The following is a 27,827-nucleotide window of genomic DNA, read 5'->3' on the forward strand; positions in this document are numbered from 1 at the left end:
CAGAGTCCCCATAAAGCATTAGAAATATGCACTGCAGCTTTAAAAATGTACCTTCCCCCTGATAGTTCAAAGATATTGAGAATCTTCAGCGTAAAGGAAGAAAAAAAAATATTTTACTCTGCCAATCCTTCAGAAGTCCTACATTCATGCTTATGCAAATGAATGAAAAATTTAGAAATACATTTAACTATTTTTAAAGTCCACAGAGATATCTTGTGATCATGAGTTATCAGCTAATTGTACAAAGAACCTCAGAATTTTTTTTTTTTTTTAGTAGGAATCTTATTCTGCCTCCCAAGAGGGCAGTGACATGTTCATGGCCACTGCAATCTCAACCTGCTGGGCTCAGATGATACTTCCGCCTCAGCCTTTAAGTAGCTGAGACCCACTGGCATGCGCCACCACTCCCAGCTAATTGTTTGATTTATTGTAGAGACGAGCACACACACACACACACACACACACACACACACCATCAGACCGAAAAACAAACAAACAAACAAACACCCAGGGCACAGAAAAGAGAGCCAGGAAGGGCTGATGCCCAAGGGTTCCATAGGAAATGGCCCACTAAGCCTTGGTGCTGCCATTTCTGCAGCCTCACAATATAGGTTCTTATTGAGTCAGTGAGGGAGGGATGGAGAGGTGGGGATTCTGGTAGCATCAGAGTCCCCTGATGAGCACTGGGCACCAAGTGCTTCCCAGTCAGCTGCGTTCTCTCTTGAAGAACTGTGCACAATACTGGCCCCTCCATACACCAACTGCAACCATGCTGGGGACTGCAGTGACCCGGGAATCCATGGAGATCCCTCACTGGGTTTGGCCTTAGTTACCAAACATTTTTGAGGATATGATGCTTGGAGCTGATGGGACAGAGAAGGCCAGACTCAGTGTCCTGTGAGAAAGAGGACTGTGCAGTGCCATCTGTGAGGAGGGATGGGGACTTAGGAGACCCACGGTTTAGCTTGAGCTCTGCCATTGGCCAAATGCCTCTAGTCTCTCTGGGCACTACTTTCTTCACCTGTAAACTCTGGGCAGCACACTACCCTGTCTGCTTTATGGAGCACTGGGAGAGCGCATGAGAGAATGCACGTGACTATATTTTCGAATGTGTGATGCGTAACATCCAGGGGGATTTTGTTTCTCATGTTATTATTAACAGAAGACAAAATGTCTCTTGTCCCTCTGGAGCAAACACAAAATCAACCCTCCTGCTATTCCCCTGCCTTTTCTGAGCTTTTTCCACAGAAGCAGCCTGGTGTCAGGAGAGGGGACCACCAGGAGGCCATAGCAGCAGGAGCACTGTCTAAAAGGAGCAGCAGGGCTGGACATGGTGGCTCACACCTGTCATCCCAGCACTTAGGGGGGTTGAAGTGAGAGGATTTCTTGAACTCAGGAGTTCGAAAACAGCCTGGGCAACATAGCAAGACCTTGGCTCTACAAAAAAATCAGCCAGGTGCAGTAATGCACACCTGTAGTCCCAGCTACTAGGGAGGTTGAGCCCAGGAGGTCAAGGCTGCAGTGAGCTGCAATAGTGCCACAGAACTCCAGTCTAGACAACACAGTGAGACCCTGACTCAAAAAAAAAAAAGGCAGTGGCAGGACAGTTTCCCAGGTCCCTCGTTAGCATTCACTCTCCTGCCCCAGAAATGCTGATGCTTTCCCTTGCTCACAAGACCTGGCTGCAGTCATAACAAGACCCTTTAAAGACGCTTTCTGGCTAACTGGCCCAATGAGAGGGTGCTGACTCAGAGTAAGGCTTGGGGTAAGGCAAGAGTGGGGAGGTGGATTGTGGATACATGCAGCCTACTTTCAGGATCAGGAGAAAAATTCCCAGCAGTGCTTCCAAAGGAATAAAATATTGCAGAGGGCTGTGGGAACCCTGCGAGTTTGCTGGGAAATATTGCTCTGCTTAAAAGAACCACTTTCCTATGATTCTGTGGACACCTCCACAGTAAAAAGAAAACCCCAGATAGCTGATCTGTCCTGCATCAAACTAGATGCACAAAGGGTTCACACCTGAGTTGCTTACGAAACGTTAATGGCTAGTCAATTCTGGGGCTGACATATTTCTAGTCTAAGCTGTTTCCTGTGTGAAAACCTAAGTCTCAAGGAAAATATGTTTTGCTTGGCATCTCAGTGGTGGGATGGCATCATGAAAGAGGGCTGGGAGCTGGGTACAGCCCCTACCTTGGGGAAAGGAGTGGGGAGGAGACTTGGAAACTCCTCAGTGCCCCACTTGGTCCCAGGGCTGACTCCATTCCAAAAGGCAGAACCAGAGCTGCTTGCAGGGAGTCTGAGGCTGGAGGTCTGCTGGCATTTTTACTCCACACTGCCTTCTGGAGCCGTCACTCACACAGTTCCTCCTCAGGGGAAGGCTCTTGAAGGCAGTCTCAGGCTCTGGTGGCTCCTGCTCTTGTCACCACCTTGATGGGGTTAGTCGGTCACAGGGACCACAGCGTCCTCAGGTTGAGACATGCCCTGGGCTCAGAAGGCTGCCCCAAGGCCTAAGTTCCCACAGATCAGTCTGGGAGTGATGGCCATTAATACAAGCACATGGTCTTCAAGAGGTTACTATGTGCTGGGAACTTGACATATATCGCCTTGTTTAATCCTCAGAAAAAAACCTCAAACCATACAACAAAACAAAGACACAGTCCCTGCAGGGTGAGACAGTTGGGTTCTCCTTGAAAATACATTCCAAGTGGGATTTCTCTTACCACCCCATGGCTCCCACCCTGACCAGCAACCACGTTCCATCGGGGGATGCCAGGGACCTCACTTCTGTTTGCAATCTCCTCCCAGATCATACCTCTTTGCCCTTGAACCCTGGCTCAGGGTGGCCCTTGCCTAGCCCCTCTCAGACCTGTCTCCTGCCAGTTCCCCTTGCTGTTGCTCTAGTGGACCAATCAGGCCCCTCCTCATCCCCAAGCTCATCTGTCTGTCCGTCTCCCTCTTCTTTAAGACTGCTGAATCTTATCTGCCGGGCCCATCTCTGGACCCTGCTTTAGGTCTCCTCATGGCACTCACTCCGTTCTGTCTGCTGTTTTCTGTGTTTACCTTGTTTGCCGTCTGTCTCCCCTTCCAGAATGTGAGCTCCATGGGGGAGGTAGGGGTTCCTGTGCTCCACACTTGCTGCAGTGTCCCCAGTGCCTAGCACATAGTGGGTCATCAATACATAGTTGTTGAGTGTTCTGTATTGAGCACAGAACTAGGCTTTTGGCTGGGAACATGTTCTGATACCCATTCTCTGGGTTTGACAGCTGAGGTGCCCACCTGCCTTCTCATCCACCCAAAGGTTGTCTAGTCACACAGAGTCAAAATGAGGTGGCTGGCAGGGAAGGCAGAGTGCTGGTCTCAAGTCTTGCTCCTTGTTTCCCCACCCTGTGTCCTCCTCAGACTGCAGCCCTCGGGGGGACTCCTGGCTCTTTTGCACTCCTCAGCCCAGGACACACTAGGATGGACCAAAGGGCAGCTGACCTCAGAGAAGTGGGAAGGGATGGAAAGGCCTGTCATGCATGGGAGCCCAGCCCCGACTAAGGACTTGCTGTGCCTCCAACCAAGTCACTTAGCCTCCCCATCTGCTTTTTCTTACCGAGTACAATCCCTATTTCCTGGGAGCAGAGACATAACTCTCAGGTAACCACTTAAATGCTAGGGGTGGTGCGTCAGCCCACCGAGGACACAAGGGGTTGCTGATGTGTATGGCTCTTCTGTAAGCACCTAACATTACCCGCCTGTGGCATTGGCTCTAGGGAGAACCTGACGCTATGATAAATAAAATACTGTCTCTGGGCTCAAATGATAGGCATCATATAATTATAGAACAAAGTGCATATTGTTTTCTGGATATGAATACCGGCTACAGAAATCAAATTTACCTCACTGGATGTGAGAAAATTACTTTAAAAATTGATTTATAAGAAGCTACATAAAACGAAACCTGCAATTCTTCCTCTCCTAAATGTTCTTTGAGATGCATCTGAATACTGCTATCAATGCTTGATTGCATCTCACTGCTTGTTTCTTTATGGATGGCTTTTTTTGTGTGTGTGGCTTTGATACAAAGACACGTATTAGCAAAATCAAGATTTCTTCCAGAAATAAACAGATGCTAGATTAGATCATTCTTTGTATTGATGCACATCCATTTTGGGGAAATAGATAATTTTACTTAAAGACATGGTTCTTGCCTTTTAAAAAGCTATTTTCTAAGTATCTTCCCTTAATAAAGAAAGTAAATGAGACTTAATTATGAAACAATAGTTAGGTAGAGATGGGGGGTTGTCGCCTTAGTGATACACGAGAGTCAGGTATAAGAAATATGAAAATGAGCCATCAATTCTGAATATTTAGTGACTAAATGTTAAATACGAGGATCCGGAGTGATGTTATACTTTAGGCTAACGATACTGTCAATGCTACAAGTTCAGACTCAGCTTAGAAAAGTCAAAGTTTTTCCAACTTTGTCCCTTTCAGAAGCACCCCTGGCTGTCTTTGGGAAGGAGGGAATAAAGGTGGGGTCTCTTCCCCCACGATGGTTCAATTCTGGCTCCTATGTTGTCACTAACTGCAATATCTCACTTGCACAAATAATTGAGCACAGTGGACCCAAACACTGAGTGATGTGCAAAGCCTCAAAGGTGGCTAATCCTCAGACACATCTGGATTCACACGAGCACATGCATAATCCAGACCAAATCAGGATCAAATGCACGCACTGGTGAGCAGATACAAATTTCCACATGAACACATGAAATACACATGAGCGTGTACACATCAGTGAGTGTACACAAACATCCACATGGATACATGTAGTACGCCTGAGCATGTACACATGTACATGCACACACAACCATCTTCATGAACACACGTGGTACATGTGCACATGTACACACATGAGCACATAAAACATCCACATGGACCCCTGTGGTTTGTTTGAGCATGTACATGCATGAGCACATACAAACATCCACATGGACATACGCGGTACATTTGCGTACGTACACTCACACATACAAGCATCCACATGGACACATGCAGTATACCTGAGCATGCACATACATGAGCACACACACGTCCCAACCCACTGGCTCTCTACAGCTGAACACCCTGACTGACACTAGGGTTCCCATAATGTTCACTTCCTTCCAGTCCCTCAGAGGACAGATTTACCACTCAGCAAAGACCTGAAGAACCAGTCCTCTTGCTGAGTCCTCTTAGAAAAAGAAGTCACTGCAACTTGAAGCAATCCCTAAGTAGCTGACCGAGCCCCTGTGGGGGAGGGCTGCTGTGGACAGCCACATACAGTGTGGGCCACCCAGAGTGGGTCTGTCTTCCTGCCCATTCCCAGCCTTCGGCCCAGGAGAGGGAGTCATAGGCCTGGCAAAAGCCATGTGGGGGGAGAGCTCTTGGCTTCTCCAGGACTTCAGGGTGTGTGGTCATTGGTGACTTGGGTGTCTGCTGGTCTCTGTGGTTAGTCTCTCCCTATGACTGTGGGCCAAGGGAGAGACACGTTGTCTCTTTGTGCATGGCTGAATTGTCCCAGTGGGTCCATAGTTCCTGTGCATAACTGGAGCTTAATTAACATTTACTAAATGAATGGAGGTATGCTAGTCAAATGTGCTGTCTTCTGGGGAACCCTGAACCAAAGGATAGTGAAGAATTAACATCACCCAAAGAGAGGTCTGGTCTTTGTCCTCAGTTACTGGGAGGAAATGTCATGCCTCAGAGGCATTTCTTTGTTGCCTGGCATCTTTGAACCAGTTGATATCAGTGCTGCCCGCTGAGGGGTTGGAGGCTAAAGGGGACCATGTGGGCAGAATGTGATCAAGTGCCAGTAAAAACTCTGGACACTGAGGCCTTGGTGAGTTTCCCTCATCAATACTCTGGGAAACTGACACTGGGACAGTAACATTTCTGTGACTCCATGGGGAGAGGATATGGAAACTTCACGTTTGGAGCCCTCCTGGATTCTACCCTGGGCTGCTTCCTTTGGCTGACTTATATTTGTACCCTTTTACTGTAATAAACTCTAACTGTGAGTATAACAGCTATCAGTGAGTTCTGTGAACCTTCCAGCAAATTACAGAACCTGAGGGGGGTTTTGGGAACCCCCTGACTTGTAGTTTATGTCAGATGTGACGGCAGTCTTGGATGAATTGTTCTAACTTCTGTTGGATCCCAAACTCAAATAAGGAGTTTCTAACCCAGTTGGTGGGTGCTGAAAGTTTTTCTTAGGGAAAAACTTGAGCATCTGGGTGCACATAGGTACCCAGGTTCATGCCAGAGACACCTGTTGCTCTGAGCCCTCCACTTGTTCATCTTCAAAGGCCAGAGGGTAGATCCCTCTTGACTAGTCAGGCCCCCAGAGTGTCAAGTGGTGTGAGTGGCAGCTAACAGGGCCCTCTGATGAGGAGGCCTGTGCCCCCTAAATGGGGCTTTGGCTCCTCGGCCAATCAGCCTGACATGCCCAGCTGGGGTGGGAAGGGACTCAGGCACTAGACTGCACTGCAGCAGTCATCTGACATTCTGGACCAGCTCACATATGCTGCTTTCATCTGGGAAACCTGCAGTCTTCCCCCACCAGGTACCCTTGGATCATGAATCCCCAGGCTGACAAGGCCTTACCAAGGGTACCAGTTTCTGACACTAACCTGGACCACACTCACAGCAATGACAGTTGCCCACTCTCCTTAAAACACTCCAGGGAAGATTTGAATATATTTCCTTCTACAGTTCATTTCAGGGACCAAGAAGACTTTCAGTGAGGAACTTTATCCTGTTATGGTGCTTAAAACTCTTATATACTGTTGGAGAGGGTATAAACTGGTGCCATCTTTTAGGAGGAAGATTTGACAGTAGATAATAAAACTGAAAATATGCCACTTCCAAGAACTTATCTTACAAATCCACTTATTCAAATGTGTAAAATGTGTAAAAAGGTGTATGTTTGCTGCAGGACTGTTTGCAGTAGACAAAGCCTAAAGTAGGCTGAATGTGAGGCCACTCCCTACCCCCCCCAGGGGTCAAGTGCCCAGGCAGAACAGTGCTTGGGCATGGCTCAGAGGCTGCAGGGCTTCCTGGTGACTCTCTTCTTCTTGCTCAGTGGGGAGAGTGCCCCTCGGAGGGGTGAACTTTAATCCATGGTGGCCCAGAAAGGTGATCAGCCTCCTCCACTGGCAGTGAGAGAGGCAGTGAAGCTCAGGGAGGAAGAGGCTCGGTGGGGAGTCCCTGGGCTCTGCATTCAGGGTCTAGAAGTTAAATCAGAACTTTCCTGAGGGACACTGTACCTTGGAGATGGGGCTGGAAGTGGTCCCAGATCACAGTCAAGCCTTGAAGAGGGGGAAGTCAAGTCAAGCCTTGAAGAGGGGGAAGTCAAGTCAAGCCTTGAAGAGGGGGAAAAGATGACTTGAGAAAGCCACAGAATAAGTAAAGGCCAGAGAAGATACTTGCAGGGGACCAGGTCACCCCAGGAGTTCCACAGGCTGGCATACCAAAGGTCCTGATCTCCATATCTTGGGGAGCTCAGGGCAAAACTCCTAATGGTTCAAAGTCATTCAAAACTCAAAGAACCGGATATTCAGATGCAACCAGGGTTTTCGACACAAGCTGGAGAGAATTGGCCAAAGCCTTTAAGTGCTTCAAGTGTAGTGTTTTCCAAGATTTTAAAACAAAATGTACCCAAGCGTTTAATGAGATTATTTTAATGCAGAACCTACAACCACTGTCTATCGTGGTGCAAACAGCTCTCCATGCTAATCAAACGCCTCTCATCTTTTTACAATGGATTCATGACTGGTTCATATAAAGACAATAAAAATTAAATGAGTCATGAGCTCCTAAATCATTTTCTTTTGGTCTTTTTAATAACTCACTTCCAAAGAAGAGCTGCTGAGAGCATATGCTTCATTAGAATTATTTGTTCTCGGTTTTATACCATTTAGGCATGGGAAAAAAAGTGAACCTTTTAACACATCCTTCAAACACTGCCAGAAATACTTTCTTCTAATGGGTTTTGCTTTTCTGCTTTTATCACTGTACTCTGCCTGCCAACATTTCAAAGCCCCAAATCTCAAGATTCAGTGAAAAAAAAAACCAAAAACCAAAAAACAAAAAAGAGTGGCTCTTTCAAGTTACTTGAAATATACTGAGTTTGTTGTCAGCCCCCCACTTTTTGTTGTTAAAGAACACAATAGAAAGACGTTTCCCCTCCATGAGAGTATCCTGGCCAAATAATTCCATGTGTTGATCTCAGAGCTTTCTGGCTGGGGCTAGAGGCTGGTGGCTAGTGAGAACTGGAACCCCACACACTCGGTCCGACATCCAAGTGGAAACATTCCACGGGGGCCTGGGAGCTGCAGCTGGCCCCAGGACAAAGCCTTGGCAATGCCAGGTGCTAGGTATTGTGTCCCAAAGCAAGGAACCCAGAGAGCTTTGGCTGGGGTGAGTAGGTAGATGCAGGCCCACGGGTAAATTCCTTGATTCTTCTGAGTTATTTCACCCCACTTGTCTCCTGGTGTTGGGGTAAGGGGTGAGGTGAGGCTTAGGAACTGAATAGCACAGCGCTTTGTGCCCTGCCTGGAGATACTTAGTATTCACGGCAACAGCACCAGTGATGACCCCTGAGTTTTGGGATATCCTGTCCCTGTTTCTGCTTCCTTCTGGGCGGGGCCTCGGCCCTCAGAATCATAAGGGGCAAGGAGGAAGACACTAATGAGAGGGAGGACAGGTGACACTGTTGAGGCAGGACATGCAGACTAGTCTGGGGGATAGTCACTTCATTCCTCCCTGAGTGGCTGCTACATGGCTGGGTGATTGGAGGAGCAGAGGGGCAGGGCCAGAGTGGGTTTGCATGTTCTGTTTCTGCAGAAAGTGAGGCAGCACCCAGTACCCCTCTAGCCCAGAACACCTAGTATGGGGGCCAGGGGAGGGGAGGGTGTACAGATCCAGGCTTGTGGGGCCCCACCTCAGCCCCACAAGCCTGGATCAGATCCCTTAGGAGACAGGGGCTGCAGGGGGACCCCACCAGGGAAGGGCCCCTGCAGGAGCTCCATGGCAGGGGCTGGGGGACAAAGGCTCCTCTTCTGTTATACCCAAGCACAAACACATTCTTGCAGGGCAGCCTGACCCAAGCCCATGCCACACAGAGTGTAGGGTGCTTCTGGAGGCCGCCCCACCCCTGGCTTAGCTTCTGTGGTGGGGGCAGTGGGCCATGGTTCCCTGAAGGCTAAGGTGAGGTGGGGCATAGGGCCAGGTCAGAAGCATGTTCGACCTACAACTTCTTCAGCAAGGAAACTCATAGTTGGTCAGGGAGTAAGCAAATTATAGGCCACATTGAACATGCTCTGGGGAACATGAGCATGAGCAGAAGCTATGATTTCTCATCAAACAAACAGAAGGAGGCATCATAATCTCAAGACCCACTGCCAGGAGGGGCTGGGACTGGCTCCCTAGGCTGCTGACTCTGTTGGGGAGTGCCTGTCTTTGGGGGTTTGCACTCTTAGAGTCTAGCCTCGTAGCCCAGCCCCTTGGTCTAGCCTTTGCTCCGCAGTGGTTTTGTTTGTCCTCCTACATGCTGGACTGGGTAAAGCTGAAGCCTCTGCAAAGTGGTGTCTTAGTTGTCCCCAGGAGGCACACCAGGGTCAGGCTGAACCTCTCGAGAACCAGAAGGAGGCCAAGGTGCTGTGAACTGTGTTATGGTCCTGTGAAGAGAACATCAGGTAGGAGCCAAGGGCAGCCAAGGGCACTGCTCCACTCTGAATGTGCCACTGGGGAAGTTAGGAGAAAGGAAGACCCTGAGAACACCAGCAGGGCTCCCCTCATTTCTGGGCCCCACATTATTTGGAGACCTCCTTGGATGCAAGTTTAATCTTAGGGTGGAAAGGACTCAGGACTCTTGCAACACAGACATCGGATCATGCCAGTCCTTGACCAAAAATCTGTGGTTCCCCACTGCCCACAGGACAATTGCTGAGACTATGCTAGCATTCAAGCCCCTGTATGTTCTGGCCCCAAGCTGTCCCTACACACCTCTCTCACTTATCCCTGTCTCGGAAGCCCCAGCCAGAATGGCTCCTTTCTCTGGTCCCCAAGAACAGTTGTTAGTGGACACCTGACTTTCATGGCGGCTGGGGACCATGTCTTTGCTCTATGCTCTGGTACAGGACTTGTGACTCTCTGGCACTTAGTCAGTGGATCAACCCAAAAGAAGATTCCCCATATACACCATCTGGAAAGGCAGCACACGACTGGGCGACTCGTAAGTGCTTCTGACAGCAACATAACTTGCTGCCGAATCTGAGTGGCTTCTTCCCACTTGGCTCCAGGCTAGAGAGTACATTTACTTTCTGATCAAATATTATGCTGATGCTCAAGGCATCCTTGATGTTTGCAAGTCAGAAAAGTTTAATTACATGTGTCATTAGAATGGCATTCTGTAATAGCTCTGTGACTGAATTCATTAACAGAATTCTTAACAGATAAGACAAGACAAATTAATATTTTGTTGCCCATGAAAGCTTCTCATTAAGAGAGTAGTGAAAAAGTGATTAATATTTTGTTGCCAATCAAGATGTCTCATACAAGTGACAAAGAAAGGAGGCCCACACCTCTTCGTGCTCTGTAATCTCCCCACCTTGGGTTTTGAAGGCTGATCAGCTTTTCCTGTTAGCACCATGCTTGGGTGCCAGTCATTGATTACAATGCCAGGGAGAGGATTTCATCTCTCACTGTCGGGCAGAAGGGGGAGAGGGAGGAGGGAGGGAGAGAAGGGTACTGAGATGCTACAGCCTGAGGGACTCTGGGAACCCCATCAACCATGAAATCTTTGCTCCATTAGTCTTGCCCTCTTGGGCTGTTCTCCCCTACCAATTCTTGCCTCAGAAATGCCCCATGAATCCTGATGACCTGGCCCTAGACCTCTTCAGCCTGATTTTCATCTAGGGCCGCTCTCCTCGCCGTCCCCAGAGTGGGGCTGTCACTTATGAATACCTACTGTGTGCCAGACACTGGGCTGGGTGCTTGACAACATGTCCAGCCTGAGAACACCCAGACAAGGAGAACATCATGATCTCTACTTCTCCATAGGCTCAGAGAAGCTTGACAGCTTTCCTAAGGCTACTTTGGATTTGCTGGGGGTGGGTGGGCAGTGTCTCTCTCTCCCTGGATAAGTCAAGGCTGAAAGGATGGTGACACCCTTATCCCTGACTACAAGCAGCAAGGGTATACTGGGGTCACATCTGCCTGACTGGGGAGCCTCACTGGCTGCTTGTTGGGGATTCGGGATGCAAGGTGTTGGGAGTGCTGTTTAGCAACAGCAGTAGTAATGATATTAATGATAGTAATAATAATAACAATGAGAGGGATAATAGCATTTATGGAATTCTATATGCTAAGAACTTTACATGCATCTCCTCATTTAATCCTTCCTACAGCCCTACGAGGCAGGAACTATTATTAAATAAACCTTAAAGCAGTCAAGGTTATGCAATTAGTAACTTTCCAAGGTTACTCAGGGAGTAAGTGACAGACTCCAGAGCCCATGCTCTTCACTAGCCAGGGAGACATGGGTGTGTTTCATGTGTGCTCGCATACATTAGGCAAGGGTCCCTGCAGGGCTGGCGCTGGCCTGCATCCTCTCATGGGGGTTTCTGAAAAGCCCAGGGCCCTGCCTATTTGCGGGCTACTGATACAACCATGAGCAGCAAGTGTTTCCTGGGAAGTAATGAGGGGCCATTAATCTTTGGTTGCACCCACAATTACCTAAATTGCTAACCTTATTGCGAAAAGTAGAACTGCAATTGAGTTGGTGCTGGAGGCATGTTTGAGGGAGGGAAAAAAGTACTCAAAGTAATTTAATTAACTGATGGCAAGTACATTAAGAAGAGTTTTGCCTCCCCTTTTATTTCTGATGTCTTTAAACGGAGCGCCAAGTAGAGTTCATGAATGCTCTGACGAACACAGGCAGACATGTCTAGTACCGAATCAGTCACTATGGGGCAAAAATGTTTAAAAGCTCAGATCACACCCTAAGAGCTTTTGTACACATGAACCCATGCACCCCAACACCCACACACACACCATTGTCTTTACAAATATTTACTGTCCTTGCTAAGTCCTCAGACAAGTCCTGGCCATTTTAGACCCAGAAAACAAAGGACTCTGCCCACCCAGCATCTGTCCAGCAAGAACCCATCAGAGCTTCTCTGCACTGACGTTCAGAGATGTACCAGGATACTGGCTATGTTCACCAGAGTAGGGAAATCACAAGGAAATGATCCTGTCCAGTGTGACAAGGATGGGAAAAGAGCACTCAACGGACAGCTTTGCCCAGGGTGGTACCTCCAGAGTGGCCCCCTCTTTCTATCTGCTTCCCCCATGCTTTTGAGGGTGCAGCAAAGGACTAGTAGAGAGTATCAGAGTCTCAACTTTCGTGGTTTCTACAGCACTTCCTGGTGGATCTCTGTCCCACAAAGGAGTTTGAAAGGACCTTCAAGGTCATGGAATTTAACTGCCCTTTTGTGGCTAGTGCCTGCTTGACCTTGCATGCCCTGGGGATGAGGAACTCACTGCCTCCTGTGACGGCTCACTCCATTGCTAGGCAGGTTTGAAGACTGAGATGGTGTTCCACCCAAGGGGTTCCTTTAAGGGTACACCATTGCCCTTTGGGCCACTCCAACTCATAGGGTCACATGGCCCAAGTCAGCTTTCTCTGCCCCAGCCCCTACCCTGCCACCTTTGAGATGTTAGCAGAACTGACCCCTCATCCCATGGGTCTTTCTTCTCTTGGCAAGCATCCTACTGCGGACCAACTGTCCTGTCCTGAGCCAAGGAGAGGGCTGCCCTCTCTTCTGCCTGAAAATTATAATCCTGTTACTGTAACCCAAGACCTGTCAGCTGTCCTGGCAGTCACTACATGGGTGACATCACTCTGTCTTCTCACATGAACTTCTGGGAAGCCACATTACCTCTTGTGCCAAACCTGGACCAATAAATACACATGAATTATTCCACTTCTGAAGTCCAATAGAAAGGAAGTACTGCTAATGCTGCTTTTCTTATAGATTGATTCATTGAGGACCAGCAGGTTAAGAAGTTACTCAGCATCATAAAACTGGTATGGGTGATGCTAAGACCTCAACCCAGGCTGCTGGTTCCCCATAGTACAGAAGTACCCATCTAGTCATGTTGGGCTATATGAGCTAGCTCAGCTGCTCTCCTCATCAATGTAGATCGCTTAAGTAAATCATCATGCCCTCATCCTCTCACCCAGCAGAAGTCCCCAAGGCAGGCCCCCTCTGGCCTGACTGGGTTTCCCTCCCTTCTCACCTGGCACCTGCCCTCAAGCTGATCTGACCCAATGGCTTACCGCTGCCCTCCACAGGGCCTCTACCCCATGTCCAGCTGTCTACATCCTACCCAGAGCCTCCTCCCCAGATCCCTCAGTCAGTTGCTCTGGAGCTTTCTGCCTGACTGTGCTCCCGCTGTGGTCTGTCTGTGGTCCAGCCCTCTGTGCTGTGTGAGGGAGCCCGCACAGCCCACTTCTCCCCACAGCCAATTCTCACGGCCACCTCTAGGCCTGCTCTGCCCCCTCCACCTATCCTAGGCTTATGGCCACCATTCATCCTATTCTCTGCCATGGTGAGACTTGGATTTTCTGGAATGGCCAGGCTGACTACAGGCTGGAAAGGTACTAAACATGGGATGTCAAACTAAACCCCTTGGGTCCTGCCACTGCCTGTGGCGTTTTGCACAGTTAACTTTCCTAGGGAAGTGCACTTGAGCTCAGAGTGAGTTCCAGGTGACTTACGTTGATGTCTTCCAAGTCCAGGAAGTTCAGGATGAGCCCGTTGCGCTTCCAGACGATTGGTGGCCTCAAGTCTCCACGGACAGCACAGGTCAGCACTGTGCTCAGCCCCACGGTCACAGTGGTCACACTGACCCTGTCCTCAGGGGCGAGGTTAAGCTGGACCACCTCTGCAGAGGGAAAGGAGGAGGTGATCAGGTGCAGGTCTGGGTAGAGCCTTAACTCAAGACAAACAGCCATGGATTGACTCAAGGGCAGGGACCCAGGAGTGCTTCCTGGCTCCCAGAAAATTGTTTACAATGTGCTAACTAAATGTAGTGATAGAAATTTGCTGAGAGGCTGTGCCATGACTTTTGTCAAATGCTCTAAAGCTTCTGTGAATCGCAGTAGGTCAGGAACCACAGAAAATGCCCAGGGGACCATCTGGGCCATGGATTTGTGAGTCGAGCTGAGATTGTGGGCTGCCAGGGCCATGTAGGCCACCACACGTACAGACCAGGGCCATGTAGGCCACCACACATAGAGACCACATAGAGACCAGGGAGGCAGGGGTGCAGTACCTTGGCTAACTGAGGTCTGGGCCTTGCTAAGTGCAGTCAAGCTCTGTTGGGTGAGCCAACAGGTTTCTCATCTGTCTGGGGGCCATTTAAAGGTTGCACTGTCTAAAGTCTGGGGAGTGGATGGCTGACCTTTGAAGGTTTGTTTCTGTCTGAGGATTTGCTGAACTTGAATTTGGATTTCTGTTCTGCGACCATGCACTGTAGCTTTTAATTTTTTGAAGAGTACTTCAGGCTATAGAAATTATGAGTCCTTGCCATTTTATACTTGATAACTGGCATTAAGACTGATCATTCTTCAAGCAAATGTGAAGGGGCTAAAATATTTCCCTGAAATCACAAGCTTTTTGAAATTCTAAGGATTTATGGAAAAATTAATCAAATTGCTGCTCAAATGCTCACATGAGATCAGGCTTGAGGGGACAGTCACCTGCTCATTGATGGGAAAGGATCTCCCTTGCTCTTCCCCCAAATCTGCCCACTCAGAGGGCTTAAGCTGAGGAAGGCAGACTGGTTCTGGGGGGTGGGGGGTGGGGTGTTTCTTCTGTCTATTCTGAGCTGCCAGAAAAAATGCTGCAAGCCTTGTTTGGTCCTACTGGAACCTGGGTGCGGGGGGACCCTGACAGGTGTGTCCCCCCAAAACACTGGAACAGAGCACAGAATTGGGGGCTGAGCTTGGTGACTCAGCAGGTCACTTATGAGCTGTGACCAGGCAGTAGTACCACTGCCAGCGGCACATCTGCACTCACACACTCTTGCCAGTGTGTGTGGGAGAGGGCAAGAAGGGGAGAGACAGTTGCAGGTGCAGTGCACTGCTGAGCACCTGAATCGCAAGCAGGCGGAGGTCAGATCCCAAGCAGCAACAAAGCACCCCCCACCACCGCCACACACACAGACATTTGGTGGCCCGGCCCTGGGCTCTAGAAGATAAACAAGTGATCCCCACTAGGTGCTCCATCAGTGTTGGATGGATGGACGAAAAACCAAGAAAATGAAATAAAGAAGTAAGAGCCAACAGGCCGGTGGGGAGGGGGCACCCACATACAGGAAAAAATGTGACTCACGGCAAAGGAGCCTGCGAGGGAAGATAAGCACGGAGTGATTGATGCAGACGCAACCAGCATCATATTTTACAAACATTAAAGTGATGCATTCCAAGTGCCCTCTTAAATCACGTTCCGTCTGCTGCCCTCCCACCTCTGAGTCATGAGGCTTATTGCTCAGGGCAAGGGAAAGAAGGCACTAACTCTCTGTTGCAAGACTCAGACTTTGGAGAGTGGGGAGAGAATGAGAATTTGCTAAAAAGGTTTAGCTCCCATGTGTTCTGTGGTCCCTTAGGACTTGAACCCCAGCGTTCTCCCTGAGAGTGGAGGAGGCACCCCATCTTCAGTGGAGCACCAGGAGACCATCAGTGTGTGGGTGAGGAGAACTAAGATGGTGCTCTAGAAGGATACTGCTCCCCTTACCTAGGGCAGCCATGTGTGTCTGAGCAGAGAGCCAAAGCCTCCTTGGCTTTGGACTCCTCTGTACCCGAGGACTGCCTGAAAGGCCTGAAAGGACGTGTCCTAGGCCTCCAGGGGTATGGAATGCCAGTGGGGGCTGGGGGAGGCCTGCTTGGGGGAGACTTCTGACCCTTGAGTCCACCAGGCTGTGAGTCCGGACCATAGGCACATCCAGGGCTGAGTTCAGCTTTGTGTGCCCTCGCACAAAGGCAACCAAGAGGCCCTCTCTTGGGATCCAGAGGCAGCAGGGCTCCTCCACATTGCTTCCCCGCACACTCAGAAGCCAGCTTGGAGAGCAGCTGGGGATGTGGGGTGAAAGCAGGAGACACGAAGTACTTCTTAGGCAGAGCGTTAGTTATGTGGACTGTTAAAACTGTCAGCTTGGACTAAGCACCACAATGGATGGATTCTCCCAATGGGTGGGGCTTATGAAGAAGTCAGGTTAGTCACACAAGGAACCTACATTTTCTCTGGTAAGACTAGGAGAAAAAGCCCAGCTGGCTCTGGGACAGACTCTTGGAGGAGGCAGGGCTTCCCCTGGCCCTAGAGCTCTGCTTCCCAGATGGGGTTCTACCTGCATCCTATTCCCCAGGTGGGTGATTACAATACAGATTTCCTAACTGCCTCAGGTGGGTGGGGTGGACATGCAGATTTTAACAAGTATCCTGGGGGTGGGGGATTCCGTGGCACCCTGAGGCCTGAGAAGCACTGCCTTACAAGGGTTCTGGGTAGATAGAAAGGGGGAGTGAAGGTGGGAGACAAGGAGATTAGGCAGTCTGGTAGGTATTTAGGGTCTCCTGGGGCCCTACATACCAGGCTAAGAGCATGGCCCCTCATTTGAAATATAGGACCTATGTGGAGTGTAGGATTCCCCTTTTCGATGTGACCACAGAATCATATTAAAAATAGTTTTAGAAAAAAATCTAGAGGAGAATATAACATGCAGCTAAAACAAGCAGTTGGGCACAGTGGCTCATGTTTGTTAATCCCAGCACTTTGGGAGGCCAAGGCAGGAGGATCACTCGAGCCCAGGAGTTCAAGATCAGCCTGGGCAATATAGTGAGATCTCATCTCTACAAAAACAAAAAACAAAAAACAAAAAACAAAAAACTAGGTGTGGTGGCATGCTCCTGTAGTCCCAGCTACTCACAAGGCTGAGGTGAAAGAATCACCTGAGCCCAGGAAGTTGAGGCTGCAGTGAACTGTGATCATGCCACTGAACTCCAACCTGGGAGACAGAGTGAGACTCTGACTCAAAAAGGAAGCAAACAAACAAAAAACCCCCAAACAAGCCAACAAGCAAAACAGACTCAAGTGGGAGATGGGAGCACGCTGTGTCCCTCAGTCCCCTGCCGACTGGTTGCACATCCTCCCTGAGCGCAGCCCCAGTCATTTGTATGTCGAAGACGTGCACTTTGAGCAGGAAAAACTCATGCAAAATTAGAATGCGTGAGTACTGACAGAACCATCGTAATTCTGCTCCTGTCAGCTACACAAATATTAACCAAACAGCAAATATTTGGATCACTTAAAGTTTAATTAAATGAATGTTTTATTGGATTTAATTTGTGTCAATATTCCCCAGCTCCTTTTAAAATTCTAGAGATTTATGGCTACTGAGCCCACTTCTTCCACTCTCAATCCCAGTTATTTACTGGTCAACAAGCCTTCCCTCCGCAGGCCCTACTTTCTTGCTAAGTGGCAAGGCTAGGACCAGGTGACCTTCCAGGGTGACTTCTAGGGTGAGTAAAAAACGAGACAGCATCATGGGCCAGGGTTCACGTGAGCAGCGCAGGACACTTGGCCTCCAGGTCTGGCTCTGCTGCTGACAAGGTGAGTGGCCTTGGGCAGCTCTTTCCTGTCCCTAGGCCTTAGTTTGGACATCGATAAAATGGGGGAGCACGGTTTTGGGGCCCATCTGGCTTTTAGGGACTCTGAGCCGATTATTTGGAGTGGACTTCCCTGCAGACCCCTCTCAGTCCTGCAGGACTGCCTGCTGTGACTTCTCTTGCCCCAAGGATCATCTGCCCCTGTCCTTTGCCACTTGCCCATGATAGTAAAAGTGACTCCTCAAGGCAGCACCAATGGCTGCCAAGTCCCTCAGAGGCTTCCCTCCTGACTCCCCTGAATACTTTCCTTCTTCTCCATCCTGGGTCCTCAGCAGCTTCCTGTGTGGTCATCCCTCCAGTTTGCCCCTGCCACTTGTAGTCTCTTGGTGCCACTTACAGAACAAGGTATGTCCCAGCTCTGCTCAAAAGCCATCAGTGGCTCCCTATTACCCACAGGTCACATGAAGAATTCCAAAACAGTCCCTGATCTTGCCCTTACTCTGTTTCCAACATTATTTGTCACTGTGTCAGCTGGTTCCCCATTCCATGTGTGTTTTCAGACCCCAGCATGTGCCTGCTTGGTACCTGCCGCTTGTCCATTCTGAGCTCCTCATGCTCTTGGCCTCTACCTCTGAAATGAGGGATGTTTCTGGGACTCTGAAGTTTTAACATAAGAAAACACTTGGATGGGTATTATGTGAAGAAGATTGAAAGAGATTGTCCTGGTGAATTTGTCAGGACTTTTTCAAGCTTCTGTAACAGAAATTCTCAGAAATGCTCAACTAGCTTAGGGAAAAACGAGAATGATTTAATTCCCAAAGTGGGAAATCTATAAGGGAGGCAGAGGAGTCTGCAGGCACAGGGTCCTAAGCAGTGGCGTTCGCTACTTGGTTGCAAGATGTCCAGTGTCCTATTGTCCCTGTATGTGGGATCCCAGAGAAAGGGACCAGATCTTTCATGAGAGCCCTGGAAAAAAGCACGGGGGAACTCGACTGACAGAAACTGTTTCTGTGTTCTTCCCTGAAGCAATCACTGAGGCTGAGTGAATTGAACATAGTGCAGTTCCAGTACTGACTGACTCAACAGGCCTGGACCATGTGGCCACCCACGCCTGGGCCTTGGTGGTTGGGGTGGGGTCAAGTGTCCAAGAGAAAGGATCTGTTGGGCAGATCAACACCCTATGACCACCACGGGGATGTGGAGAGGTCCTCTTCTCTCTGACCCCATCACAGCCCCACTGGGAAACCTGGGCATTGTATGTCATCCAGGAAAATAGCTGGAATCAGGCAGTGAAGACAAACAGAACTGTCAGAACCAAAACCTAATTTAGGTCTCTGTAGTCTTGGCCCCACCCCTGCTTTTTCTCTGAAGAGTGACAGGGGCAGCTTTCATGGGGTGGGGGTGGGGGTGGGGGTTTGGGGATGGTGTGGCCCAGCTAAGGGGATCCTACTGACCTGTCAAGCCTCACATCATGATGGCGAGGGGCCTGGGATTTTGGGGGATGGCCCTCTGCCTTTGTTCAGTGATCATACATCTCCTGAAACTTACCCCTGCCACAGGCACATCTGCAAGGCAGGGGGCCAGATATGTCCCAGGCCTGGTCTTTGCTCTGGTGGAGAGCCATGTCACACAAGAGGACTTGAAGATTCCACATAGAATCCTCTAGGGCAGCTGCCCAAGAAAGGGTCAACAAGGGGTCCTTCCAGCTCCTGGCTGTGGCTCTGGTGCTCCTAAGGTAACTGATTGACCATCTGTTGTCTCATTGGTTACTTTTTGGAATTGTTTCCAAGGTCTCTGGAAGACCAGCAACAAGATAAGTCCAGCACTCAGAGTGTGATCAGTGGGCTTGGTCAGAGGCTAAGTATGGGATGATAGTGTGTCTACATAGAAAGGCTAGTTGGCCGAGCTTAGTGACTGAGCCTGTAATCCCAGCACTTTGGGAGGCCGAGGTGAATGGATTGCCTGAGCCTATGGGCTCGAGACCAGCCCAGACAACTTGGTGAGACTTCATCTCTACAATAAATAAAAAACTAGTCAGTTGTAGTAGTGTGCACTGGCTACTTGGAAGGCTGACACGGAAGGATGGCTGGAGCCCAGCAGGTCAATGCTGGGGTAACCGTGAGCATTCCACCTCACTCTAGCCTGAGTCACAGAATGAGACTCCAACTCAAAAAAAAAAAAAAAAAAGAAGAGGAAGAAAAAAGAAAAGAAAAGAAAGAAAGGTTGGTGTCCTTGGAAAGAGAGGGTTGGACTGGGGGTCAGAGCAGCCCACCGGGGAGCTTGTGTGCACAGATTGGCAGAGGTCTGTGCCTACAGAGAGATAGATGCTGCCATGAGAACCGGCATGGAAAGCTGCTTTGTGAGTAGAGACTTTGAGGAGGACAAGGGAGCTGGGATTTCTTACAGCTTGGGCACCTGTCTCCCTGTGGGTCCACCCTTCTGGCATTAGCACCTTCTCTTTGTTTCTCCCTGGGATGAGGAGGCATGGGTCACACTGCAATGATTGTCAAAGTCAGTGTGGGTTGGTTAGCACAAGACAGAGCTTCCTGGGTCACTAGGTAGGCTGTCTGTCCTGCAGTGGAATCCCAGGCAGGGGTGCTAGGCACTCTGGGACCTGGCACATGGAAGGTGAACTCAAGGCCAAGGCCTGTCTCTTGTATCTGGAAAACCTTGCCCTTGGTTTTCCAGATATGAGGTGCTACAAACACCAGTCCTCCCTTCTCTCCCTTGGAGCTTTGAGAGAAGGGGTGTTCACAGGGAATTAATGGGCTTACCATAAGCATGCTAACAAACATCCTTCCAGAAAGCAGGAGGTCGTAACATTTCAGTCATGGAAGAATTGGGTTTTAGTTCCTATTACAGCTTTCCCTTAATCTCAGGCGCTATTTCTCACACTGACTTGAACTCGATGAGACACTCATAAACCCATCAGCACCCTCTCAAACAGGATTCCGGGACTTCGGAGCAATAGAAATTAAATTTCTCAAATTCTTGTCAAGCTGGTGTTAGTTTTCCTATGTCAGAAGCACACTAATGGAACACATTCCTACCTGGATATTTGCCATTTTTCAAATGATGCTGTTGGTGAAAAAATCCTGTCAAAAGCTCAATCAGCTTGCCTGTACATCAATATTTTTGACTGAGCCTTGAAGGGCAAACCCAGGCTCGGGGAGCCTGCTTGGGAAGTAGGGTCATTTGGAGAGAGAGCCCAGGCCCGCTGCTTAGACATATCTCTCTGTAGCTGCAGCCTCTTCTCACACTGTTCTCCTTATCAATCAATCTGCTTTCCCTGGAATAGACCCCTCAGGTGAACTGGGAGCCACTAGAGGAGGTGTGGCATCTGAGTGACAAACTCTATTGATCTAATCTTGTCCCTGTGACCAGAGCCACACTGTGAACTGGTAGGTGGAGAGGAGTCAAGGTAGAGTGTTCATGCCAATGTCTCCTGACCAGATAGGGGACAGGCCACCAAGACCCTATGACCACCACAGGGATATGGAGAGGGCCCCCTCTCCCCCCCATCCCCGTCACAGCCCCTTCTGGAAGCCTGAACATTGTGTGTGATCAGGGAGGATAGCTGGAATCATGCTGTGAAGGCAGGCAGAATTCTCAGAACTGAAACCTGATTTAGGTAGTTGCAGTCTTGCCTCCACCTCCGCCCCTTCTCTGAGGAGTGATGGGAGCGGCTTTGGAACCTCGTGACTTCATCTCCTGGACCTTGTGACTTCAGCTGGTATTGACAGAGTGGAGCTGCTCTGGCTTCCTCTGGTGGGATGGTGCTCGAGGTGGGGTGGGAGAAGGGGGCGGGTGCTTTTGTCTCCTCTGTCCCCTCCACCAGAGGTTGCTGCTCTGGGCTCCTTTCAAACATCTGCTGAAACTTGGTGGGTGGGAGGCTGGACAGCATGACTCAGAGCACTTCATCTCAGCATGCATGTGTTTGGGCATCAGGGTGTGTCCAACCTGCTTAGGTGGCTCTGCATGAGTTGGACTTGCTCCAAAGCCACATAAGAGAACAACTGCACGTGTCCATAATCTCCTGTTTTGCTATACAAAGTCTGATCCTATCTCTCTGCCATTGTCATAGTCCTTCTTGGTTTCTTCATTTTGGGGATGGCAATAGACTTAATAGTTACTGACCTGCGGATCTGTGGGTAATTTACTTTTTCTATTGGCTTACGTTGCTTGGTGTGACTTCAACCATTATGACAGTTTAGTTATCAAGTTCTGCTCTCTGGTGTAAACAGACATCTTTGTAAGTGGCATAAAATCAGACTATATCTGTTTAATTTCTTTTATATCTCTGGCACATAATACAATGCCTAGCACACAGAAGGGACTTAATAAATAGTTTTAAGCAAATTAATGAGTAGGGTGGTGCTCATTCAATGATCATTTATTGAGCATCTTCCAGGACCTAGGATACAGTGGGAATATACTGGCAAGAAAAAACTGGCCCAGGGCTGCTAACCTGGAGCTCATAGCTTAGCAGGGAAGACAAATGTTAAACGTGGACGGGGAATAGAGACATGAGCTCATTCACAGACCTCGGGCAAAGAGCCCATGACTTCTGCAGAGGCTGGTTGCCCTCCTTTGTGTGCCCAGTAGTGGGCACCATGGGTACAGAGACAGACAGCAGACCCATGTCCTGCTTTCAAGTTGCCCCAGTCTGGTGTAGTGTTCTCCTAGTTTGCAGGAGAGGCCTGTGCAGGAACAGGGTTACCTGGGCGTCTCTCTGAGTTCTGGGGCTTTCTGATTTACCCGCTCTGGCCAATAAACCTTTTTGGCTTTGGGAAAACTAAACCTCAGTGTGCCTGCTTTGTGCTGAGGAGTGGGAAGTTAGAGCAAACCTCAGTGCTCAGGGGCTGTGACACCACTGTCGAGGGTGCCCTGAGGTGCCACAGTGTGGCAGGCAGCAGAGGCATCAGTTGGAAGGAGCAGAGGATCAGTGCTGAAGTGGAAAACCCAGGGCATCCTGATCAGCAGGGTGCATGGCTGTCACAGTGGCCTGCACCAGCTTTCCCTCTCTGGCTTGTTGCTATGTCTGAGTAACCTTGGTCAGGTCGGCCATTCTAGGGTCTTACATGCCTACTCCCAAAGATGATGAAAACACCTCTGCTCAAGATGTTTGCAAAAGGAGAGTATCTTAACTGCCTGTTACTCTGGTGACTTTAGGGGAATAGAATGTATTATCTTATATAATTACATATTAGTTACTCAGAATGTACAAAAATTCATGTAGATCTCTAAAGTTGGATCCAGAACCCCTGAACAAGTCAGTGAAGAAGAGCAGTTTTTAACCTATTCAGCAAGAGGGTACCATGCTGTGTGTTTCCAAATGCTCATTCATTTTCTCATTCCTGAGTCTTCATTAAGACAATTTCCCTGCCTCTCTTGGAGCCAAGATGGGGCCATATGACAGGATCTGACCAATGGGAGGGAAACATGCCTGGCCATACAACACCTGAGTCATTGTGATGGTTATTGATATACGTCCTCATGACTGGGCTATGGGGTGCTCAGATATTTGTTCAAACATTATTCTGGATGGTAACTCTGCATGAGAGTAACATTTAAGTAGGTAGACTGAGTAAAGCAGATTTCTTTCTCCAATGAGGGTGAGCCTCATCCAATCTGTTAAAGGCCTGGGTGGAGCAAAAAGACTAAGAGGAAACTCTTCCTGCTTAACTGCTGAGCTGACACATTGGTCTTTTCCTGCCTTCAGACTGGAACTGAAACATTGGCCCCAATATTCTGTTGGTTCAAGAGAGGCTGTATATCTCATCTATTGGTTTTGTTTCTCTGGAGAACCCCGACTAATATGTCATCAGCCATTTTCTCTTCTCCCCTCCTTTGGAGACCATGTGGTCATGTGCTCAGTGAGAGCAAAGAACACAGTCTAGTTACTATTTAAGGAGCTGCCCAACCCCATCAGACTTGATGAGGGTGACAAACCAGCCTTTACTGCGTATGCTACTGAGATCTTGGGATTTCGCCAGCAGCTGCTGCTAATTACCTAATGCATACCCTCAGAAGGGAAAGAAGTTCAAGTTAATGTATTTCCACTGAAGAAACAATAATGAGATATGGAAGAGACACTTGAGAGGCCAAATCATCCAAGTTGACAACTTTCTGAGAATGTTCTAACAAGAGGACCTCCAACTTCTGCTCCAGTTTCTGGAATACCTTCCGTACAGGGAGCTCACTCCGTCACCCACAGCTATTTCTACTGCTGCAGGTTAAACTGCTGGCATATGGGAGGGGTCTCAGCGTGGGCTGGGAGAGAATGTGCAAACAAATTACACAGTCTAATAAGCACTATGGATGGAAAGAACAAGATGACAGAAAACCAAGAGAGGGAACTACAGGGGGGCTATTAAGATGCAGGTGGATTGTGAAGATGACCATCTTACCTAAGGCAATCTACAGATTTAATGCAATACCCATCAAATTACCAGCAACATTCTTCTCAGAGCTAGAAAAAACAATACAGGAATTCATATGGAAACACAAACGATCAAGAATAGCCAGAACAATCCTCAGCAAAAAACAAACAAACAAACAAAAAACAACAAAAAAACAACAAAGCAGGTGGTATCACATTACCAGACTTCAAACTTTACTATAAAGCTACAATAATCAAAATAGCTTGGTATTGGTACAGGAACAGGCATATAGACCAATGGAATAGAATTGAGATTCCAGAAGCAAAAACCTCAGTTTCTCAACCAACTCATCTTCAACAAAGCCTTTACCACCTACCACTGGGAGAGGAGAACCTATTCAGTAAATGGAGCTGGGAAAACTGGCTGCCCACATGCAGAAGACTCAAACAAGACCCCTATCTATCCCCATACACAAAATTTAACTCTAAATGGATCAGAAACCTAAATGTAAAACCTCAAATCATAAGAACCTTAGAAAATGCAGGACACACCCTTATGGAAATTGGAACTGGCATCCAATTCCTGAACAAAACCCAAAACACACGGGCCATAAGAGATAAGATAGACAAGTGGGACCTCATTAAACTGACAAGCTTCTGCAAAGCCAAAGAAACTATCAAGAGAGCAGGAAGACAGTCCACAGAGTGGGAAAAAGTATTTGCCAACTCCATGTCTGACAAAGGCCTAACATCTCGGATCTACAAGGAACTCAAACGTGCTGAAAAGAAAAAAACAAACAACCCCATTACAAAGTGGGCAAAAGATATGAACAGACACTTCACAGAAGAAGACATACAAGCGGCCAACAGACACATGAAGAAATGTTCAACCTCACTAATCATCAAGGAGATGCAAATTAAAACTACACTGAGATACCACCTAACTCCAGTCAGAATGGCCATTATCGATAACTCAAAAAATAACAGATGATGGAGAGGATGTGGTGAAAAGGGAACACTTCTACACTGTTGGTGGGAGTGTAAACTAGTGCAACCTCTGTGGAAAGCAGTGTGGCGATTCCCAAAAGCTCTAAATATCAACCTCCCATATGACCCCGCAATCTCCCTACTGGGAATATACCCTGAAGAATTCAAATCACTCTATAAAAAAGATACCTGCACACGTATGTTTATCGCAGCACTGTTCACAATAGCAAGAACCTGGAACCAACCACGCTGTCCATAAAAAGAGGACTGGATTAAAAAAATGTGGTACATAAGCACAATAGAATACTATGCAGCCATAAAAAAGAACAAAATCATGAATTTCGCAGCAACCTGGATGGAACTAGAGTCTATAATACTGAGTGACCTCTCACAGCAACAAAGATCTGAGTATCACATGTTCTCATTCATAAGTGGACTTTGAACATCTATCGACAATGGTGGGAATCTATTGGGGGGGGACAGGGAGGGCAAGGGTGGTGGGAATAACGGTAGTCAATATCTGGCTGTAGTCTGGGCGTGGGGGCACACCCCTTATCAACAAGGGTGCCTGAATGATGCATATTTGTATACCTAACCCTTAACTGTACCTCACAATTTTAAAATAAAAAACATGTTTAATAAAAAGAAAAAGATGCAGGTGGTGGTGGAAGCCTTTCTAATTAGGGAACATTAAAGTGGCGATCTTTAAGGTAAGAAACCAGCCAGGCCGAGAATGGGGGTGAGGGCATTCTAGTTAGAGAGAACAGCACATGCAAAGGTTCTGGGGCAGAAGGGTACTTAGAGTGCTCTGGGAACTGAAGTACAGGGAACAAGGCAGGGGTGTGTGGCACAGACACAGCCAGAGAGGCAGAGAGTAGCCAGGTGGAGCAGTCAGAGCCGAGGTAAGGATTTATGGCTTTAATTTAAGGTGATGGAAAGTGATCAGAAAGATTTTAGGAGGCCAAGGCAGTAGTTCTGGGGAGAAACAGGTGGTGACTGTGGAGGTGGAGAGAAGAGGAAGGGATGAGGCTTGGAGATAGTTTGAAAGGGGGGTAACAAGAAAAAGGGGGTGTCAGGAACAACTCCCATGTTCCTGGCTTGATCCTTTTGCATAATGTGTTACAATATCCTGCAATGAGGGTAGGTCCCATCTCTGTCTTGATGATCACCCCTCAAACCTTCCCAAAGCATTCGACCTGAAATGTGAATTGGAATAATTTTCTTGACCTTGTCATGAATAAGGATTGGAGATGTTTTCCTAATTGTGGCATTCTTATTACTAGAAGTCCTCCTCCAACGGAGTGGAATAGATGCACGTCTTCATCAACCAGGCCCTGTCCCCAGGTTGACCGGGGTGTGTCTGGCAGGCAGCCCAAGCAGCAGCTGAAGCCAGACACAGAGCCCACACCCTTGTGTCCCTCCCTCACTTCCACCTGCAGCCCAGGCTGGGCCTCTTCAGGGTGGGGGACAGAACTTCACACATGCAAATGGGAGACGCCTTTGGGTCTTGAAAGAACAAGAATAGATAGAACCAATTTTCTGTTTAATTATCCAGTCTCCTGAGAACGCTAAGTTACGGCTGTGTTTGGTAAACAGGCATCAATAGACCATCCAGAACAGTTTACATCGGTGTGTTTGTTTTTGACTCCAATTTCCTGAGGATGCCATGGCCTTGATGAACTGAACTACTGATGGGGGTTCCTGTGCCGGCCATGGGCGCTAATGTCCCAGGGCCCACCGAGCTCCCTCAGCTTCCTTCTCTAAAGGAGACATGGCTCGTGGCCTCTCAACCCTCTCCAGAAGGACTCCTGAGGACTTTGGCCCTCCACCTGTTGGTCCAGGGAAGCCACCATCAGACTCTGCTTCTCCCTACAGAGCATCCCCTTGTGTTCTGGTTTTAGGGCCCACCTGAGAAGTTCCTATAGTTTTATTTGCTGAGTTTTTAGTAACATGGCAGGGAACTCAGCTGAGCCCAATTGTTTAAAAGGAGAGGAGGTAGTGGGGATGGAGAGAGGAGAACTGAACTCCTATGGCCTAGTTTGGACTTTGTCAGAGGGATTCAGGGATGGAGTTTGGAGGAGCCTTGTTCCTCACCCTTTGATGACACTGTGGGGAAGAACAAGAAGGGGTAACATGGAGTGAGAGAGGAAGGCTTCTTCAGGCAGTAGAAAGGAATGAAACTGGAGATGTGCTGGTGGGGTCCTATGGGTATGGTGAGGAGTTTGCATTTTATTTTACGAGAAGCTGTTGGAGAATTTTAGGCAGGAGAATAAAATGGTCTGATTTACGCTTTTAAAGACCATCTGTGCATTGGTTGAAATGTCTTCTGCTGTGTTGGCAGAAAACCCTGAATGGAAATGGGGCTGACTTGTAAGGAAAGTCTACTCTCTCCATCACTAGCAAGCCCTGGGAGTTTCCTGGGCAGGTTGGGTCCATGGTTCAGGATGTTGTCAAGCCTTGAGACTCCTTCTCAGTCCTGCAATCCTCAGCATGCTGCCTTGGCACCTGTCAGGCTTACCAAGAGGCCTATGCACAGATGGAGGCATTGCATGTAGGTACTACATCATCTGGTGGAGAAGATGTGAGTTTTAAGAGCAAAGAAACCTCTCCCAGAAGTCCCTAGTCGGCTTCCCCTTACGTGCATTGCCAGATCTGTGTCACATAGTCACTCCTAAGCAACTGGGGAAGAACCACTGTGATTTGCTTGGGATTCTTATGGTTGTGGGAAGAGTCAGGCAAGAGGTTGTCAGAAAGGAAGGAGGG

General features: G+C 48.5%; 1 protein-coding gene across 1 annotated transcript in view; it reads right to left on the reverse strand.

Annotated features, from left to right (window-relative positions):
- Positions 1-27,827, reverse strand: part of FSTL4 (follistatin like 4) — a 117,211-nt gene that overhangs the window by 34,699 nt on the left and 54,685 nt on the right. Inside the window, exon 3 of the mRNA XM_008071447.2 lies at positions 13,811-13,977. Coding sequence (XP_008069638.2) covers positions 13,811-13,977 — 167 coding nt within the window. The remainder of the gene's footprint in view (positions 1-13,810; positions 13,978-27,827) is intronic.

Source organism: Carlito syrichta, unplaced genomic scaffold (genome assembly GCF_000164805.1).
Source record: "Carlito syrichta isolate Samal-C Ts95f unplaced genomic scaffold, Tarsius_syrichta-2.0.1 Scaffold314331, whole genome shotgun sequence".
Classification (NCBI taxonomy): Eukaryota; Metazoa; Chordata; class Mammalia; order Primates; family Tarsiidae; genus Carlito; species Carlito syrichta.